The sequence below is a fragment of the Mugil cephalus genome, chromosome 20 (genome assembly GCF_022458985.1).
Source record: "Mugil cephalus isolate CIBA_MC_2020 chromosome 20, CIBA_Mcephalus_1.1, whole genome shotgun sequence".
NCBI classification, from domain to species: Eukaryota; Metazoa; Chordata; class Actinopteri; order Mugiliformes; family Mugilidae; genus Mugil; species Mugil cephalus.
Genome location: NC_061789.1, coordinates 3,487,836 through 3,507,319, shown reverse-complemented (window position 1 = coordinate 3,507,319; position 19,484 = coordinate 3,487,836). Strand labels below are relative to the sequence as shown.

General features: G+C 42.9%; 3 protein-coding genes across 9 annotated transcripts; all 3 read left to right on the top strand.

The window, feature by feature from the left end:
- Positions 1-1,876: 1,876 nt before the first annotated feature.
- LOC124997947 (butyrophilin-like protein 2) lies at positions 1,877-6,644 on the top strand. 3 transcript variants are annotated; one of them, XM_047572014.1, is made up of 5 exons: positions 3,478-3,695; positions 4,922-5,254; positions 5,412-5,690; positions 5,784-5,921; positions 6,080-6,644. In XM_047572014.1, exons 1-5 carry the CDS (start codon positions 3,605-3,607, stop codon positions 6,145-6,147), a joined length of 909 nt encoding a protein of 302 aa, XP_047427970.1. In that variant the 5' UTR covers positions 3,478-3,604; the 3' UTR covers positions 6,148-6,644. The 3 variants fall into 3 exon arrangements, with proteins under 3 accessions (XP_047427973.1, XP_047427970.1, XP_047427972.1); XM_047572016.1 differs by having other exon boundaries at positions 3,502-3,695; positions 5,418-5,690; XM_047572017.1 differs by lacking the exon at positions 5,784-5,921 and having other exon boundaries at positions 1,877-3,695.
- A 1,897-nt stretch (positions 6,645-8,541) lies between these two features.
- Positions 8,542-9,810, top strand: LOC124997948 (butyrophilin-like protein 2). 3 transcript variants are annotated; one of them, XM_047572020.1, is made up of 4 exons: positions 8,542-8,703; positions 8,893-9,165; positions 9,259-9,396; positions 9,552-9,810. In XM_047572020.1, exons 1-4 carry the CDS (start codon positions 8,583-8,585, stop codon positions 9,620-9,622), a joined length of 603 nt encoding a protein of 200 aa, XP_047427976.1. In that variant the 5' UTR covers positions 8,542-8,582; the 3' UTR covers positions 9,623-9,810. The 3 variants fall into 3 exon arrangements, with proteins under 3 accessions (XP_047427976.1, XP_047427975.1, XP_047427974.1); XM_047572019.1 differs by having other exon boundaries at positions 8,887-9,165; positions 9,555-9,810; XM_047572018.1 differs by having other exon boundaries at positions 8,887-9,165.
- A 43-nt stretch (positions 9,811-9,853) lies between these two features.
- LOC124997945 (butyrophilin subfamily 2 member A1-like) lies at positions 9,854-19,400 on the top strand. Of its 3 annotated transcripts, none has more exons than XM_047572010.1 (5): positions 9,854-10,853; positions 11,849-12,178; positions 12,368-12,640; positions 12,734-12,871; positions 18,107-19,400. In XM_047572010.1, the coding sequence occupies exons 1-5, from the start codon at positions 10,757-10,759 to the stop codon at positions 18,175-18,177; spliced, it is 909 nt and encodes a 302-aa protein (XP_047427966.1). In that variant the 5' UTR covers positions 9,854-10,756; the 3' UTR covers positions 18,178-19,400. The 3 variants fall into 3 exon arrangements, with proteins under 3 accessions (XP_047427966.1, XP_047427965.1, XP_047427964.1); XM_047572009.1 differs by having other exon boundaries at positions 12,362-12,640; positions 18,110-19,400; XM_047572008.1 differs by having other exon boundaries at positions 12,362-12,640.
- The last annotated feature ends 84 nt before the right edge of the window (positions 19,401-19,484 follow it).

Sequence of the window (19,484 nt, the reverse complement as noted above, 5' to 3'; positions counted from 1 at the left end):
ATGTGTGAATTGTATATGTAACCACACTTGAAACAATCCTGCACTCCTTTTTGTGTGAAATCTCTATTGATTTTAAATACCAAAGAGCTTGGATCACCATGGTTACACATGTAAAGAATTCTTGTAACTATTTAAGACAGAGCTAATATATTCCTGTAAGGCTATGTGATCTCAGAGCGCCAGAAATAAAAACTTCTTTTTCTGAAATAGTCTCCATGTTTTTTTTTTTTTTTGTTTTTTTTTTTTTTTTTTTCAATTGAAATCCTGAGTAAATGAAGACATAAATACCTGCAGAAGGTAACTATGGATAAATCTGACAGTTTGGTACTTGTTAGGCTCAGAACATGCAAAAAAAAATTAATTTTTTTAGCCCAAATTACAAAAAATAACGCGATGAGTTGAAATCATTTGATAACAGCTTCCCTAGTTCAAAAATCACATCTGTGCCTCTGCTTCCACATGAGTTTCTTTTCTTCCTATAAGGCACATACATAAACATTATACAAAGGGAATTTTTAGAATTCAAATGTTAGCAATAAATTATACAATTTTCTCACATGGACATTTTCAATCTTTTTTAAACATTGTTGAAACAAAAATCTCAGCTTTCAAAGCTGACGACTAGTATATAAGTAGGTGATAATATAATACTTATCATTATAATGATTATAATCAAGTTATTAATCAAGAATTGATTCTTTATAGTGGGAAACACAGCAAATTGAACACTTTATCATGGCAAGCTTTCCATGAAGTTTGAATTTTTCCACAGTCATAAAATAAAAACATAAATAACATTTTTCCACATCCAGTTTAAATCTCTTTCTAATAAATTCCTTTTTTTTTTAATTCTTTATTTTTATTTTATTTATTTATTTATTTATTTATTTGCCTTGTTCAACTTCATTTGCTCTGAGAGGAAGTTCTTGTACAATGTTTGTTTGTAGAATTAAAAATAAAAATACTTCGTCTTAATTCTTCCGGGTTCGTTCATCATGACGTCAAACTTCCTCTTCCAAGATGGCGGCAGCTATGGACGTTGATACACCGAGCGGCACCAACAGCGGCGCTAGTAAGAAACGGTTTGAAGTAAAAAAGGTACGGATCTATAAAATAATAAAGTAACCATGTACAACACGCTCCGTAATCAAACTGTCTAGTCTGTCGGCTGTTCTTAAATGTCAGCTAACTGGCCGCTAGCTTCTTAGCCGCCTATCTTTAGCATGCTAACGCTACTGCTAACGCTACTGCTAACGCTCAGCTACGTTTGTTATTTGGGAATGAATCAGCACTTTTGTTTTGGACGCCGATATAAATAAACAACAACACGGAGTGTACGTCCACTATTTATTCAAAAACAGAGACGAAGTAAATAAAAACCGAAAAGGCTAAGATAACATTTAACATTTAACTGACATTTAGTAGGTAGGACGACTACTTAACTAAGCTAAGCTAAGCTAAGCTAAGCTCATTCTCGAGATACGTTTTGTTATTGTTAAAAAATAAAGCGCAGCCTTGTTGCTGTTTCACAGGAATCAGTTAATTTATTTAAACATTTTTATTATAAATATTTTAACGTTAAACGTCTGTGAAGGTTCTCAGTCATCCAGGTCATGGTATTCCAAAAAAGCGTTGAATAAGGTCAGCTGGACTTGTAGAATTTCTTGAAGACGTTTCGCCACTCATCCGAGTGGCTTCTTCAGTTCTTATAAACTAGTGGGAAATTGAGGTTTAAATAGGAAAAACTCTGTTTTTTGGTATCCTCAAAGGACACTCCTTTGAGGATACCAACGTCAAAGTCCTGGCCAGAGAGGACAGATGGTTTGAGGGAGGAGTTAAGGAAGCCATCTATGTCAAAGTGGAGAAACCTTCTCTAAACTGAGGAGGTGGACTGAGATTTAATTCACCATCTGTTTATATTCAGTTCTGACTTCTGTCCCCAACAAGTTTCAACAACATTCACACCTTGAGCCTCCAGGCTCCCACCAACAACAGCCTCGTTAGAGCTCCATTCACTGGGTGAGTAGCCCAGACACACAGCCCCCCTTTCAGAGACAGCTAAGAACCAGCCATTAAGGAAATAGTGACCCCAGTATCTGGTCTAGCAAGTTTCTGGTGGGTGGTACCCACAGAGTTTTCCCACTAGTTTATCAGAACTGAAGAAGCTGCTCAGATGAGTGGAGAAACGTCTTCAAGAAAATTCTACATGTCCAGTTGCCTTTAATCAAAGCCTTTTGGATTAACATGACCTGGAATAACCCAACCTCCCTCTCTCTACCTGCTTATGGCTTTTTGGCCTCACTCTGTTTGGCGTTTGCTCTTAAAGACTGCTCTCTTCTCTCATCTATTAAACACAAATCACACTAACTATCTACAAACAAAGCTGCAAACTCAAAGCAAACAAAAGAGGAAGAGGAAAACAGGAAGAAAAAAAAAAAAACACGCAAAAGTTTGGCAGATCGTCTCAAAGGCATTAGACAAAAACCCACCCTCACCTAACAAGTCCAAGTCGGGGCTGAACTTACTAAAATGACCGTAATCACTGCATTTATAGGGTTTGTGAATGTTCAGAGCGGCCGTATTACCACTACTAATCGTAGGACACGAGGCAAGTATATAGTAAGAGATTAAAAAAAAAAAAAGGTAACAAGAGTGAGGGCAGGTTCCAGTGGCTCACAGAGCTGCACACCAGCCACACGCCTCAGGAGACGTGAGAGACCGACACACTGTACAGCGGACTATACACACCTGTCTGCATTAGCAATAGACAAAAAAAAAAACATCCTCCTTGTCTCTCCCTCTCCCCCTGGCTCTCAGACAGTCAACGGTGGGGACCAACCACGGTCTTATTGTTAAGAATGTACCTAGGAATAATCTGGGAAGTTTGCTATGTGTGAAAAACTCCTTCTGAGAAAACGGCCTTTAAAGTTTTACATTGAAAAATCATGTCTGTGTTTATTAGAAACCACTATGAACTAAAACCAAATTTACTCAAATTCTTGAGAGACATGTCATATAATCATCACTTTTTGCCACTTTGAAAGCTGCCACCCCGAACACACGCTCCCCCGTTTCTTCCTCCTCAGAGACATAGAAACACAACCACGTGACGTAACACCCACTGGGGAAACTACTAGCGAAGAACTGTTTGGTTGATTCGTGAAGCTAGAGTCACCTCTCTCCCTCTCGCGCTGACTCACAGACAGTCAACGGTCTTATTGTTAAGGACGTATCTAGGAATAATCTGTGAAGTTTGCTATGTGTGAAAAACTCAAACGGCCTTTAAAGTTTTACATTGAAAAATCATGTCTGTGTTTATTAGAAACAATTATGAACTAAAATCAAATCTGCTCAGATTCTTGAAAGACGCGTCATATCACTTTTTGCCAGTTGAAAAGCTGCGCCCCTCAGCTTACTTCCTGTTCAGACACAGAGACCACAATCACGTGATGTTATCCCTACTGGACGAATAAAAGGCTCCGCCCCTCAGCGCAGCTGATAGTCACTGTAGTAAGCGGTGTGAACTACGCAGGGACAACTACGATTGAAGCACTGTTCTGCAGACAGTTCTTCGCTATTTTCTTTTTGTTTCCTCGTTTCCATCATGGGTTTAATAGTGAAGTTTATGCTTAAGTTTCTGACTCTGATGTTTTTTCTGACGGTACGAGCTGAACATGACAATAATATTGTTCAAGGTAAGACAACGAGACGTTCATTCAGATGTGTCCGCAGAGTGTTTGCATGTGTTGTGTGTTTGCTATCGAGACGTGTTTACTGCTCTACTGATATATAATATCTGGACATTTAAAGAGACTGAGATTGGTCAAACTAGAGTCTCCTTCACAGCTCACTCTGTCTGTCCTGGTCCCCTTCTCTCTGTCTCTGTCTCTCTGTCCATATCTGTCTCCTTGTCTCTCTCTTTTATGAGCCACTTCTGAACTAAACATCTGCAGATCTACAGTCAAAGCTTTTATTTCCATTAGAAACCGACAGTATCCAGCGACTGTCCTTTCTGTGGACAAACGGGGACTGTCTTTCACTGCTTTTTTGACTGCGACAGACTCTGAGACATTTTTAACATTTTAGAATTTTTTATTTTATTATCATTATTATTTGTTGTATTGATTTAATGTGAAATGGTCAATAACTGCCTTCATTTTAGGAGCGAAGCCTCTAAGTGGGAACTTTTAAACTTTTTTATCGGGACGAAAGTTCAGGCCCCAGTAACGAGACGCATTGGTTTTTATAAACTGCACAGAGGTGTGCCTTTACTGTAACGTTACTGCAGATTTCTCTGGTGGGTGGTGCTATGAGCGCTGCTTGTGTGGTTATTCGTTATTCAGCTTCCGTTTTGTCGTCTCCTGTCAGGTCATGTGGTTCCCTCTCACTTCCTGCTGTGTTTTTGTGAGGATGTTGACTATGATATTTCTGGATTACATTATAAGGGGTGAGTCTGTGTGCAGGTTGTTTTTTACTCGATCCTTTTAGAATTTTCTGTACCAAGTTTTTTCTGTTTTTTTAAGTGACTGCTTTAAACAGTCAAATGTCATATGTGAGGTAGACTATATTTTGAAACTCCATGACTGCCTTCAAACAACCAATATGCCTGAAACCACTGGTTTATCAGGCTGTGTTGGTATGTGTGTTAATTCTTTACAAGGAAAACTAGACTGCTTCTTACTAACTATAAAACATTTGATATAGAACATAATTCATCCATGTGGCCCTCTACGGCAAATTCCCAGAGGCTAAAGAAAACTATATAGAACTGCTGTAACTACACTAATTATACTGTACTGTACTATAAGGACAGCCTTCCCATTGGTGACGTTTCAGAAGTTGTTCAAATAACATGTAAATGTGTCTGTCTGTTTATTACCAATTAAAAGTTGATGTTGTTAAAATCTGTTTTGTCTTCCAGGGTCAGAGGTCATCACAGTATCTGAAGGTGGTGACGTCATCTTACCGTGTTTCCTCAGCACCAAGGAGAGTGTTGTACAAAAACTCTTTGTCTGGAGGAAAGATGGACAGAAGAAGAATGTGTTCATCTACGATGCTGGTTTTCATTACGGTAACGGCCTCTCAGGTCAAGATGATCAGTTCAGAGGAAGAGTCTCACATTTTCCTGAACAGATGAAGTTTGGTAACGCCTCCATCAGGATTATTAACACAACGACCACAGACACTGGAGACTACACCTGCTACTTTCCAGAACGTAATGGAGGACTAACATTCAACATTACACTTGTTGTTGGTGAGTAATTATGTTTAATTCCTAATAATGTAAATTCTCACATAATAAATTCATATTATTATCAGTAAAGTTCAACAGACACTTTGCTCTGAGTTGATCTTTGATTTAGTTTCTATCGCCATAAATACACAATTTGTTGTGTTTCCTCTGTTCTCGGGTTCAGTTCCCAAACCCATCGTCACGATGTCTAAGGTGACAGATTCTGGGGTCCAGCTGAAGTGTGAGGTTCAAGGAGCTTTTCCAAAGCCAGAGCTACGGTGGCAGAACTGTGATGGAAACATCCTTGATGCTGAGGAGGCTGAGATCTCAGAGAGAGACGGTCGCTACCACATCACCCTCCAAACTACTGTGACCTCCACCACAACCACCTGCTTCCAGTGTGTGGTCCAACAGAAGGACCTGAACCATGAGACTGGTTCTACCATCACTGTGCCTGGTGAGACTCCCTCTAGTCTTTAATCATTAGACATGTGCAGCTTTAATCAGCCTGTTCAACCTTTATATTCTCATGTTGTCTAATGTCTTTCAGAGAAACTGTTTGTGGACCCGTGTGGAAAAGTGACCATTGAAGGGTTGATGACTGGAATAGTGGTGGGAGCTGGACTTCTGGGTCTGGTTCTGGTTCTGCTTGTGTACTTTCAGTTCATCACAGTACGTCGTGTTAGAGGTGAGTTAAATGTTAAATGGTTTAAGACACGTTGGGAAATGTGAATAATAACAGGACCCAGAAAGAGGTTAGCTTAGCTTAGCATAAACACAGGAAGACAGGTGAATTTCTCATGCTAAAGCTATGCTAACCTCCTCAATTTGCTTCCTCATCTGCAGGAACTCAGAAGACAGACGGTGACAATGAGACCAATGAGCCCCTCAAGTCTGAACATATCACAGTATGATTCACTACAACATCATGTTTTCTCTGATCTTCAGCTTCACTACGATCATGTGAATGTGTTTTTGTTTTCACATTTCATCATATTTCACCTTTGTTGAACATGTTGCTAATATTCCAACACAATAGCAATATGTTTTCATCGTTCAAAGGTCATTACAGAGCTGATCAGTGTGTGACTGAGCTGAATCTTCCTGTAAACACTTTACCTCAATCAGTTTTAATTCACTGTACTTTACCTTTACTACTGCTGTGTGTTATGTTACTGTATTTATTAATAATGAGGAAATGACATTGACCAATTGCACAGAAGATATGTGTGTTGTGTATGTGTATATATGTATATATGTAAACCTGAAACATCCTCTTTGTGTGAAATTTCTCTTGGTGTGGACTTTAAATATCAAAGAGCTTGGATCACCATGGTTGTATATATATTTTTTTGTGTTTGTTTTTATTGAAATCCTGAGTAAAGGAAGACATAAATACCTGCAGAAGGTAGCTATGGATAAATCTGGTCAGTCTGTACAGCACATTCCTCACTACACTGAACAAGTACTATCTATTTACAATTCAGTTCTGACTTCTGTCCCCAAGAAGTTTCAACAACATTCACACCTTGAGCCTCCAGGCTCCCACCAACAACAGCCTCGTTAGAGCTCCATTCACTGGGTGAGTAGCCCAGACACACAGCCCCCCTTTCAGAGACAGCTAAGAACCAGCCATTAAGGAAATAGTGACTCCAGTATCTGGTCTAGCAGGTTTCTGGTGGGTGGTACCCACAGAATTTTCCCACTAGTTTATCAGAACTGAAGAAGCTGCTCAGATGAGTGGAGAAACGTCTTCAAGAAAATTCTGCATGTCCAGTTGCCTTTAATCAAAGCCTTTTGGATTAACATGACCTGAAATAACCCAACCTCTTTCTGTTCTCCTTCACACTTTTTGGCTCTCTTCTCTCTCCCCCTCCCTCTCTGGGTTCTCTCTCTGCCTTGCTACAAGGGAACTCGGTACAAAATGTGAACAGTATGTGAGGGTAATTGTACCATAGCGTCTTGTACCATATATATAGAGAGAGGCCGGAGGAGACGTGAGTAGAAGCGACACAGACTTGACTTGGTGCACTCGTCTTTTGTTATCATGGATTCTACAGTGAAGTTCTTCATTCCGGCGTTTCTGACTCTGGTCTTGATTTCTCTGACGGTGCGAGCTGAACATAACAGTAAAACTGTTCATGGTAAGTTAGGAGATTAATTCATTTTCTATCACATCACAGCTTTTCAGGAGATGCTTTTAAAACGGAGGTGGGAGAGCGTCAGATTCCAGTTGTGCCGACACATGTGTTAACATGCGTCTGAAACTCTAGAACCTCTGTGAACTATCATACATATAAATGCATTGAGATGTAATGAAGACCAAACTAAACGCTTTACTAAACTACTGCAAACTGTGTTTTTCTGGGTTTCTAAGTGTGTTTTGCTTCGTGTGTTGCAGAGGGGAGATGTGTTGGTTGATGTGTAGTCGTATATCCCATCACTTCTTATTCCTACTGCGACATGTCGACATAGTTGCTTATTGTTAGAAAAGTGCATCTACTCGGTCCTACTGACAACATCCAGTCAGCGTCACCAACTCGTGGGCGTTGGCAGTAAAAGTGGATGTTGAGTTACACGGTGTGAGGTTGTGTCCATGCGGGTCTATACCCGATCCTTTTAAAGTTGTCTCAGCACTGTCTTTTCTCATATGTTTTTAAACGACTGCTTCGAAGAGTCAGTGTCAAATGTGTGAGGTATATTTCGAAATTCCGTGACTGTCTTCATGGCCAAAACTGTGAATCACCTGACACCGTGGGTTATTGTGCCAGACTGTGTTTGTATGTGTGCTCGTTCATTCTTTGTTCATTTTTAGTTTCATGAGATTTTATGGTGTGTTTCATGTGTGTCATTGTTCTGAGAATATTGAAAAGTGCAATGCTGCCACCTACTGGAGTTATGTTGGCAGTTAGTGATTGTCAGGTTGGAGTCTAAACTTTATCCAGGAAGTGAGAACGTAGTCTACCACAGATATATATAAACAGGTAGTATACACTCAGTAGCTCATTGTAGTCTATCGCTGGGACTGAGCCCTCCCATTGATAAAGTCTCAGAAGTTGTTCAAATAACATGTAAATGTCTCTGTCTGTTTATTACCAATTAAAAGTTGATGTTGTTAAAAATCTGTTTTGTCTTCCAGGGTCAGAGGTCATCACAGTATCTGAAGGTGGTGACGTCATCTTACCGTGTTCCCTCAGCACCAAGGAGAGTGTTGAACAAAAACTCTTCGTCTGGAAAGATGGACAGAAGAAGAATGTGTTCATCTACGATGCTGGTCTTCATCACGGTAACGGCCTCTCCAGGTCAAGATGATCAGTTCAGAGGAAGAGTCTCACATTTTCCTGAACAGATGAGGTTTGGTAACGCCTCCATCATGATTATTAACACAACGACCATAGACACTGGAGACTACACCTGTTACTTTCCAGAACTTAATGGAGGACTCACATTCAACATTACACTTGTTGTTGGTGAGTAATTATGTTTAACTCCTAATAACGTAAATTCTCATATAATAAATTCAGTTGATGAGATGTTTTTCCGTCTCAAATGTGTGACTGTATTTACAGACAGACCTTCAGACATCAGACCACAAACAGAGTCCAAAATGACATTTCAAGTCTCCATGTTTGTTGTGTTTCCTCTGTTCTCAGGTTCAGTTCCCAAACCCATCGTCACGATGTCTAAGGTGACAGATTCTGGGGTCCAGCTGAAGTGTGAGGTTCAAGGAGCTTTTCCAAAGCCAGAGCTACGGTGGCAGAACTGTGATGGAAACATCTTTGATGCTGAGGAGGCTGAGATCTCAGAGAGAGACGGTCGCTACCACATCACCCTCCAAACTACTGTGACCTCCACCACAACCACCTGCTTCCAGTGTGTGGTCCAACAGAAGGACCTGAACCATGAGACTGGTTCTACCATCACTGTGCCGGGTGAGACTCCCTCTAGTCTTTAATCATTAGACATGTGCAGCTTTAATCAGCCTGTTCAACCTTTATATTCTCATGTTGTCTAATGTCTTTCAGAGAAACCGTTTGTGGACCCGTGTGGGAAAGTGACCATTGAAGGGTTGATGACTGGAATAGTGGTGGGAGCTGGACTTCTGGTTCTGGTTCTGGTTCTGCTTGTGTTCTTTAAGTTCATCACAGTACGTCGTGTTAGAGGTGAGTTAAATGTTAAATGGTTTAGGACACGTTGGGAAATGTGAATAACAACAGGACCCAGAAAGAGGTTAGCTTAGCTTAGCATAAACACAGGAAGACAGGTGAATTTCTCATGCTAAAGCTATGCTAACCTCCTCAATTTGCTTCCTCATCTGCAGGAACTCAGAAGACAGACGGTGACAATGAGACCAATGAGCCCCTCAAGTCTGAACATATCACAGTATGATTCACTACAACATCATGTTTTCTCTGATCTTCAGCTTCACTACGATCATGTGAATGTGTTTTTGTTTTCACATTTCATCATATTTCACCTTTGTTGAACATGTTGCTAATATTCCAACACAATAGCAATATGTTTTCATCGTTCAAAGGTCATTACAGAGCTGATCAGTGTGTGACTGAGCTGAAGCTTCCTGTAAACACTTTACCTGAATCAGTTTATACTGAACTGTACTTTACCTTTACTACTGCTGTGTGTTATGTTACTGTATTTATTAATAATGAGGAAATGACATTGACCAATTGCACAGAAGATATGTGTGTTGTGTATGTGTATATATGTATATATGTAAACCTGAAACATCCTCTTTGTGTGAAATTTCTCTTGGTGTGGACTTTAAATATCAAAGAGCTTGGATCACCATGGTTGTATATATATTTTTTTGTGTTTGTTTTTATTGAAATCCTGAGTAAAGGAAGACATAAATACCTGCAGAAGGTAGCTATGGATAAATCTGGTCAGTCTGTACAGCACATTCCTCACTACACTGAACAAGTACTATCTATTTACAATTCAGTTCTGACTTCTGTCCCCAAGAAGTTTCAACAACATTCACACCTTGAGCCTCCAGGCTCCCACCAACAACAGCCTCGTTAGAGCTCCATTCACTGGGTGAGTAGCCCAGACACACAGCCCCCCTTTCAGAGACAGCTAAGAACCAGCCATTAAGGAAATAGTGACTCCAGTATCTGGTCTAGCAGGTTTCTGGTGGGTGGTACCCACAGAATTTTCCCACTAGTTTATCAGAACTGAAGAAGCTGCTCAGATGAGTGGAGAAACGTCTTCAAGAAAATTCTGCATGTCCAGTTGCCTTTAATCAAAGCCTTTTGGATTAACATGACCTGAAATAACCCAACCTCTTTCTGTTCTCCTTCACACTTTTTGGCTCTCTTCTCTCTCCCCCTCCCTCTCTGGGTTCTCTCTCTGCCTTGCTACAAGGGAACTCGGTACAAAATGTGAACAGTATGTGAGGGTAATTGTACCATAGCGTCTTGTACCATATATATAGAGAGAGGCCGGAGGAGACGTGAGTAGAAGCGACACAGACTTGACTTGGTGCACTCGTCTTTTGTTATCATGGATTCTACAGTGAAGTTCTTCATTCCGGCGTTTCTGACTCTGGTCTTGATTTCTCTGACGGTGCGAGCTGAACATAACAGTAAAACTGTTCATGGTAAGTTAGGAGATTAATTCATTTTCTATCACATCACAGCTTTTCAGGAGATGCTTTTAAAACGGAGGTGGGAGAGCGTCAGATTCCAGTTGTGCCGACACATGTGTTAACATGCGTCTGAAACTCTAGAACCTCTGTGAACTATCATACATATAAATGCATTGAGATGTAATGAAGACCAAACTAAACGCTTTACTAAACTACTGCAAACTGTGTTTTTCTGGGTTTCTAAGTGTGTTTTGCTTCGTGTGTTGCAGAGGGGAGATGTGTTGGTTGATGTGTAGTCGTATATCCCATCACTTCTTATTCCTACTGCGACATGTCGACATAGTTGCTTATTGTTAGAAAAGTGCATCTACTCGGTCCTACTGACAACATCCAGTCAGCGTCACCAACTCGTGGGCGTTGGCAGTAAAAGTGGATGTTGAGTTACACGGTGTGAGGTTGTGTCCATGCGGGTCTATACCCGATCCTTTTAAAGTTGTCTCAGCACTGTCTTTTCTCATATGTTTTTAAACGACTGCTTCGAAGAGTCAGTGTCAAATGTGTGAGGTATATTTCGAAATTCCGTGACTGTCTTCATGGCCAAAACTGTGAATCACCTGACACCGTGGGTTATTGTGCCAGACTGTGTTTGTATGTGTGCTCGTTCATTCTTTGTTCATTTTTAGTTTCATGAGATTTTATGGTGTGTTTCATGTGTGTCATTGTTCTGAGAATATTGAAAAGTGCAATGCTGCCACCTACTGGAGTTATGTTGGCAGTTAGTGATTGTCAGGTTGGAGTCTAAACTTTATCCAGGAAGTGAGAACGTAGTCTACCACAGATATATATAAACAGGTAGTATACACTCAGTAGCTCATTGTAGTCTATCGCTGGGACTGAGCCCTCCCATTGATAAAGTCTCAGAAGTTGTTCAAATAACATGTAAATGTCTCTGTCTGTTTATTACCAATTAAAAGTTGATGTTGTTAAAAATCTGTTTTGTCTTCCAGGGTCAGAGGTCATCACAGTATCTGAAGGTGGTGACGTCATCTTACCGTGTTCCCTCAGCACCAAGGAGAGTGTTGAACAAAAACTCTTCGTCTGGAAAGATGGACAGAAGAAGAATGTGTTCATCTACGATGCTGGTCTTCATCACGGTAACGGCCTCCCAGGTCAAGATGATCAGTTCAGAGGAAGAGTCTCACATTTTCCTGAACAGATGAGGTTTGGTAACGCCTCCATCATGATTATTAACACAACGACCATAGACACTGGAGACTACACCTGTTACTTTCCAGAACTTAATGGAGGACTCACATTCAACATTACACTTGTTGTTGGTGAGTAATTATGTTTAACTCCTAATAACGTAAATTCTCATATAATAAATTCAGTTGATGAGATGTTTTTCCGTCTCAAATGTGTGACTGTATTTACAGACAGACCTTCAGACATCAGACCACAAACAGAGTCCAAAATGACATTTCAAGTCTCCATGTTTGTTGTGTTTCCTCTGTTCTCAGGTTCAGTTCCCAAACCCATCGTCACGATGTCTAAGGTGACAGATTCTGGGGTCCAGCTGAAGTGTGAGGTTCAAGGAGCTTTTCCAAAGCCAGAGCTACGGTGGCAGAACTGTGATGGAAACATCTTTGATGCTGAGGAGGCTGAGATCTCAGAGAGAGACGGTCGCTACCACATCACCCTCCAAACTACTGTGACCTCCACCACAACCACCTGCTTCCAGTGTGTGGTCCAACAGAAGGACCTGAACCATGAGACTGGTTCTACCATCACTGTGCCGGGTGAGACTCCCTCTAGTCTTTAATCATTAGACATGTGCAGCTTTAATCAGCCTGTTCAACCTTTATATTCTCATGTTGTCTAATGTCTTTCAGAGAAACCGTTTGTGGACCCGTGTGGGAAAGTGACCATTGAAGGGTTGATGACTGGAATAGTGGTGGGAGCTGGACTTCTGGTTCTGGTTCTGGTTCTGCTTGTGTTCTTTAAGTTCATCACAGTACGTCGTGTTAGAGGTGAGTTAAATGTTAAATGGTTTAGGACACGTTGGGAAATGTGAATAACAACAGGACCCAGAAAGAGGTTAGCTTAGCTTAGCATAAACACTGGAAGTCAGGTCAAACACACTCAATCATCACAGGAAATTAATCATATCTTTTACAGCTTCTATGAAAAATTATATTCAACAACTACCAACCCGAATCCTGACGACATTCAGGCCTTCCTCAAAAAACTCAATCTACCCCAACTGACGGCAGAACAAAGAAACATATTGGATTCACCACTGACCATGGAAGAACTATTAACAGCTTTAGAAAACATGCCTATGGGCAAAGCTCCTGGCACGGATGGTTTCCCTGCCGAATTTATGAAACAGTTCTGGTCAGATCTGGTCCCCTTGTTCCTAAGGACTGTTACAGAAATCAAAAACACAGGTTGCATAAGATCCCAAATGAATACTGCTGCAATTAAATTACTTTTAAAACCTGATAAAGACCCAACACTCCCTTCCAGCTATCGCCCTCTGTCATTGATTAATACAGACATCAAAATTATTTCCAAAGCACTAGCATCTAGACTAGAGAAAGTAATTTCATCAATAATTCTCAATGACCAAACAGGTTTCATCAAAGGCCGACAATCTACAAATAATGTTAGACGGCTCCTTAACCTGATCAGCATGTCCCAGCGTAGAAATACAGAAGCCATTGTTTTATCACTGGATGCTGAGAAAGCCTTTGATAAAGTTAACTGGGCTTTCCTCTTTGCCACCCTTCAAAATTTCGGCTTTGGAGAGTCATTTATCCACTGGGTTGCTGCACTGTATAATTCACCTAAGGCCACAGTCACCACCAATGGTTTCACATCACAAAGCTTCACCTTACAGAGGGGAACCAGACAAGGATGCCCCCTGTCTCCCCTACTGTTTGCTATTTATTGAACCGCTCGCATCAGCAATACGTCAGAACTCCAGTATCCAGGGTATCCACTCATCCATCTCTGAACACAAGATCAATCTATATGCTGACAATGTTTTACTTTACTTGCAACAACCTCAGAGATCATTACAGGAAGCTTATAATTGTATTTCAACATTTTCAGCCCTCTCTGACTACTCAATCAACTGGTCCAAATCAACAATACTACCAATAACGGACAAAGCATGGGATCCTGCAGACCATAAACCCCAACTACCCTTTTCCATAGGAAATATCAAATACTTGGGCATAAACATCTCACCTAAATTGTCAGAGTTAGTGCAACTGAACTTTGATCCACTTCTGGATAAAATCTGTGATGACCTGAAGCGCTGGACCAATCTTCCTATCTCTCTGATGGGACGCATAGCAACAGTTAAAATGAAAATTTTGCCACGAATTAATTACTTATTCTCCATGATCCCATTCAAACCCACAGCAAAATGGTTCCAGAACCTAGATTCTGCAGTCACCAAATTTTACTCCAAAAACAAACAGACAAAAATTAGCCTCACCACCCTTCAAAAAAATAAATCAGAAGGAGGACTTGATGCACCGAACTTTACAATCTACTACCTGGCAAATCAGCTACAATACATCACCAAATGGATAAACCCAGAGGCAGATTAAAATTCGTGGTTAGAAATAGAACAGGCCGACTGCCTCAACATATGCATTTCGGACCTGCCCTTCATTACAATCACCCTTAAGCGTCATAACTGCTTCCAAAACCCCATTATTGCCGCCACCCTGTCGGCTTGGTGGAAGAGTCTAGAGACCACAGGATCCCTGCTGGAACCCTGTGGGTTCTCCCCAATTTGGCACAACCCTGACTTTGTGAATAACAAAGTCCCTCTTCACCTCAGCACTTGGAAGCATAAAGGAATAACCCACCTCCATCACCTCTTCCAGGGGAACTTACTTATGAATCACAGAGATTTATTTGATACGTTTGAAGTAAGAAATGGAAACTTCCTCCAATACCTACAGGTGACCAAGACAATCAGAAAGAAAATCCCAGTGCTCCAGAACTGCATACAGCCACCACAATTCGTCACCAACATTAAAAAACTCACACCAAAAAAGAAGAAAACCCTCTCTTTAATATATAAGCTGCTATCAACCACACATTTAATAGATGTACCAATATCAAAATGGGAAGCCGATCTTTCCCTGTCTACAGACTTTGATTTCTGGACTCAGATCTGCCAAAATATATTTAAAATGACCAAAAACTCGAATTTACAGCTGATCCAGTTTAAAGTACTCCACAGATCACACACAACTCAATACAAGATGTATAGAATGGGCTTCTCCCAATCCGACAAATGTACGCAATGCACCCAAAACTATTCAGATTCTTATTTCCACGCTCTCTGGCTCTGTTCTCCGGTACAGCACTTCTGGTCACTTGTAACACAGAAACTCGCCTTAATTTTGGACTGCAGAATCCCATTAACCCCTAACTTGTGCCTCATTGGTGACCTGGAAACAATCAGTCTTCCTCACCATCTATCACAATCTGTCCTTGTAGCTCTCACCATCGCCAAGAAAACAATCCTTATGAACTGGAAGAACAAACAGTCACTAAACATTTCCCAGTGGTTGAACCTTCTTTCCGATTATATATCATTGGAGAAAATATCTGCTACCCGAAAAAATCAGTTGACTCTGTTGAGTAAAATGGTCTGTATTCTGCGACTCCCTCAACCTTAATTTACATCTAGACTTTGCCTGCTAGCTTTTGCCACTTCTGTTCCACTTACTGTAATGCTATAATAATATTTCTCTTACAGTGATGAATGTCGTTATGGAAAAGATTTTATTGCCCTCTTCATCCAGGTTCACTAAGGAGGATCCCCGGACAACAACACTTTGAGCATGCATTAGGGGTGCCCTACTCCTTCTCACCCCTGGGTTGACTTCCGGCCCTGAGCGGTTTACCCGGCTGGCCTCCCTCTCCCCCACGTGGGGTGGCGCTGGAGACTTGCCTGGGGTTCCCTGTGGCTTCGGCGCTTGCTCACTTTCCTGGGGTCGTGGTGTATCGGTGACCGACTCTCCCTGGATCTCCTGGTGGGCCTTGGCGGTCTGGGCTGGCGGGCTCCCTGTCCCCTCCTCTCCCTCCCCTCTGCGGCGCCCTCCTCCCTTCGCCCGGCTCCTCCTCCGGCCCCTCCTTCCTTCCGCTGGTGGCTGGGCCCTCGCTGGTCGTGGGGGGCCTTCCTGGGGTCCGGGGGGCTCCGTCGGTCGGGGCCACGCCCGGCGCCTTGGGGTCGGAGCCTGAGGGTGTGGGGGGCTGCATGAGTACCACCCTGGGCGTGTCCGGTCGCTCCGTCGCGCTGGGACTGGGGGGGCTGTGGGGGGTGGGGTCTCCGTCCGCCTTGGGGGCACCCCTGCCACCCCGGGGGGTGGATGGGGGGGTAGCTGATGCCATTGCTCGGCTGGTCGATGTTGGTTCTTCGGGGTTTCCTAGGGGTCTGTCGCATCCTGGTTGCTGGGGGCGGGGTCTGGTCGGGGGACTTCCTGAGTCCTGGGGGCCCCCGCCCAGTCTGTGGGTCCCATGGGCAGCTGTTGCGCCTTGGCCCTGCTGCCGGGGACTTGGCCCTCACTTGCCTGCCTCCTAAATTGCACTCACCTCACACTCCACCATACACTATGTCGCCCATTACAACCAAGGCTAGGTACACCACACACACCCATCCCAAGTTTTTAATGCACCTCACCTTAGGGGTCCACCCAGTGTGCTGCAGTCCTCTGACCCACCTGACCCTCCTGTTTGCCCCCTGTCTTAATGCACCACACCACATCCAGGGTCACAGGGTCACGGTGTAGGGGCTTGCTTCCTCATCAGGGACTGAGGAAGCACAGTAATAGGGACACTGTCACTTTTCATTATCCATTGGCACGGCTTGGGGGGCCTGGTCCTCCGCTAGCAGGGGGATCTTGGGCTGGCGGTCTGTGGCCCCACGGCCATTGGTAGGGGTACCTACCTAGATTCTCTGGTGTCCTCTTGGCCTGGCTTTGTCTCCTGGTGCTGCGTGGCGACGGGTTCGTGGCGGCTTCCTTGGGTACCCGGTTGTTCCGGTATCGACTGGTTCGGGTGGTGGCTTGGTGCTTCCCCTCTCCCTTCGATGGGGGGCTGGGGTCTCTCCCTGGCGGGTGGGGGTTCTCTCTTCCTGTGGTCTCCCTGGCCTGGGTGCGGCAGGGGCATGGGGCCGGCTCCTTGGCCCCCCTGCTCGGATGGCCCGTCCCTGGTTGGGCGCTGGGCCGGTGCCCGTCTGCGGGGGCTTTGCTGGGCTCCTGGGGGAGTCCTCTCGGCTGGAGAGGTGTCCATGGCTGCCATGCGGGCGGGGGGTGGGGTCTTTGGGTGGGGGTGTTGGCGGCGGTGGGTGGACGGGCTGCGGTGGCTGGGGGGTGTGGGGGGTATGGGGGGCTGCTCTGGCCTGCACCGACTTGTGCACGCTTGGTCGGTCTGGGGGTGTTGGTCGTCGCTCGCCATCTGCGCTGGGGTGTGGCTTGCCCCGTGGCTACGGTGGTTCTCTGGTCCTGTCACCCATGCGCCCCACACTGGGGTGGAGGTTCTCGGGCACTGGGGCTTCTGACCTGACTCTGGGCCCTGGTAATGGTCTCACTCATATTTAGGGAATGCCCACATGCATGTGTGTTGTCTCCTGCCAGCCCGTGCTGGATCACATCAAAAAGAATTGATGAGTCCCGGGTATTAAGGGTTGGATTATTGTTTTCACTCTATCACTACGTGCCCTATGGCAGACTTCTCTCCTTCCATTGGGACACCCTTGTCCCCCCTGGACTCTCTCATCTCTCCAGAGATTTACACAGCACCCCCCTGTACCCAGTCATACTTGAGTGAGGTGACTTGGGAAGCACAGAACCCTGTACTCCACTAGTTCCTACTAGCACCACATGTATCTCCTCCACTGTCCATCCTTCTACATCTTTTCTTTCCTTTGTTCACCCCCTCTATTCACTGAGGTGTAGCACTGCCCTCCCTGCCACACAAGGTCACTACACTCAATAAAGATCAACAGGACAGTTCTCAGGGAGGGCTGGTGATGGTCACACTCACGCACTGAAGTAATAAAGCTTTCAGCTGCAAGAATATAACTGCATCAACCTCATATAATGTTGACACCCTGTGTTGTTCAACTATGCAGACAAATGCAGACAAATGGAAGAGGAGAAAAAAAAAAAGGAAGTCAGGTGAATTTCTCATGCTAAAGCTATGCTAACCTCCTCAATTTGTTTTCTCATCTGCAGGAACTCAGAAGACAGACGGTGACAATGAGACCAATGAGCCCCTCAAGTCTGAACATGTCACAGTATGATTCACTACAACATCATGTTTTCACTGATCTTCAGCTTCACTATGATCATGTTACTAAAAGACCAATCTACTCAGAAAACAATTGTCAATAATTAACATAATAATTAACATACAGGAGGGAGTTATAACTTCTATAGTTTTAGCTCTTTTCAAAGGTCATTACAGAGCTGATCAGTGTGTGACTGAGCTGAATCTTCCTGTAAACACTTTACCTCAATCAGTTTTTAATTAACTGTACTTTACCTTTACTACTGCTGTGTGTTATGTCACTGTATTTATTAATAATGAGGAAAGGACATAGTTTTTACTTGTTAACATTTGAAATGACCTGAAGCACTTTAAACCTGTAGCTTTGTTGTGAATGGAAAATTATTCTGTATCACTTTGCATCATTTTTGGCATTTGAACAGAAGATGTGTGAGTTGTGTGTGTGTGTATATATGTATATGTATGTATGTAAACCTGAAACATCCTATTTGTGTGAAATTTCTCTTGGTGTTGTGAAGGAGGATATTTTCCTCTCCTTCAGCTCAGGATCTTTATACCGTATGTAAAGGGTCGTTCACCTACACACAAATCACACGACAATTTCTCACGTTTTGGATATTTATCTGGTTCACAGAGAATAGATATTGATTCAGCGCTGAGGCTTCGGTCAGTTCACCTTAGGGGTAAAAATAACTAAAAGCTGAACTTCAGGGACGTACAATGATCTTATTCTACCGTGACACTCGCCTGTAAGACAGTGGGGAGGAGTACGGCCTCTCATGTGTCGGTGAGTTTCTATATGTAGCCGATTGGCTTCATCTGGTCTCCAGCATGTGAGATATTTGGGTGTAATGTGTCCTAATCTATGAGCAGCTGTAGCAAAGCGAAAGACAATGATTGATATGGTGAGATGGCGTAAGTAACATTCTTCCTGATTCTTCCCAAGGTTTTACACAGGCTGAAGTCCTTATTAACCCCTAAAAACCCAACAGTGTGGACTTTAAACATCAAAGAGCTTGAATCACCATGGTTACACACGTTTTATGTATAGATTTCTTATTGTTACCAGTTAAGACAGAGCTCATTATTTTCCTGTATTAGTTTACATGGTCTATGTTCAACAACTGCTTTAATTCATTCTGCAAAGTAGAGAATGAAATGTTCAAGTTCCTTTTAAGTTACAGTTAATGAAGAAAACTCAGAGCGCCAGAAATAAAAATCTGTTTTTGTAAAATAGTCTCCATGTTTGTTTGCTTGTTTGTTTTTATTGACATCCTGAGTAAAAGAAGACATAAATAGCCTCTCTCTCTCTCTCTCTCT

Excerpts from the sequence above, each read along its gene's own strand:
- LOC124997948 (XM_047572018.1), top strand. The coding sequence starts at position 8,583 with ATGAGGTTTGGTAACGCCTCCATCATGATTATTAACACAACGACCATA. Across the intron at positions 9,166-9,258 it reads TTCTACCATCACTGTGCCGG|AGAAACCGTTTGTGGACCCG; the intron begins GTGAGACTCCCT and ends AATGTCTTTCAG. Across the intron at positions 9,397-9,551 it reads CACAGTACGTCGTGTTAGAG|CAGGAACTCAGAAGACAGAC; the intron begins GTGAGTTAAATG and ends CTTCCTCATCTG.
- LOC124997945 (XM_047572008.1), top strand. The coding sequence starts at position 10,757 with ATGGATTCTACAGTGAAGTTCTTCATTCCGGCGTTTCTGACTCTGGTC. Across the intron at positions 12,641-12,733 it reads TTCTACCATCACTGTGCCGG|AGAAACCGTTTGTGGACCCG; the intron begins GTGAGACTCCCT and ends AATGTCTTTCAG. Across the intron at positions 12,872-18,106 it reads CACAGTACGTCGTGTTAGAG|CAGGAACTCAGAAGACAGAC; the intron begins GTGAGTTAAATG and ends TTTTCTCATCTG.
- LOC124997947 (XM_047572014.1), top strand. The coding sequence starts at position 3,605 with ATGGGTTTAATAGTGAAGTTTATGCTTAAGTTTCTGACTCTGATGTTT. Across the intron at positions 3,696-4,921 it reads TGACAATAATATTGTTCAAG|GGTCAGAGGTCATCACAGTA; the intron begins GTAAGACAACGA and ends TTTGTCTTCCAG. Across the intron at positions 5,255-5,411 it reads CAACATTACACTTGTTGTTG|GTTCAGTTCCCAAACCCATC; the intron begins GTGAGTAATTAT and ends CTCTGTTCTCGG.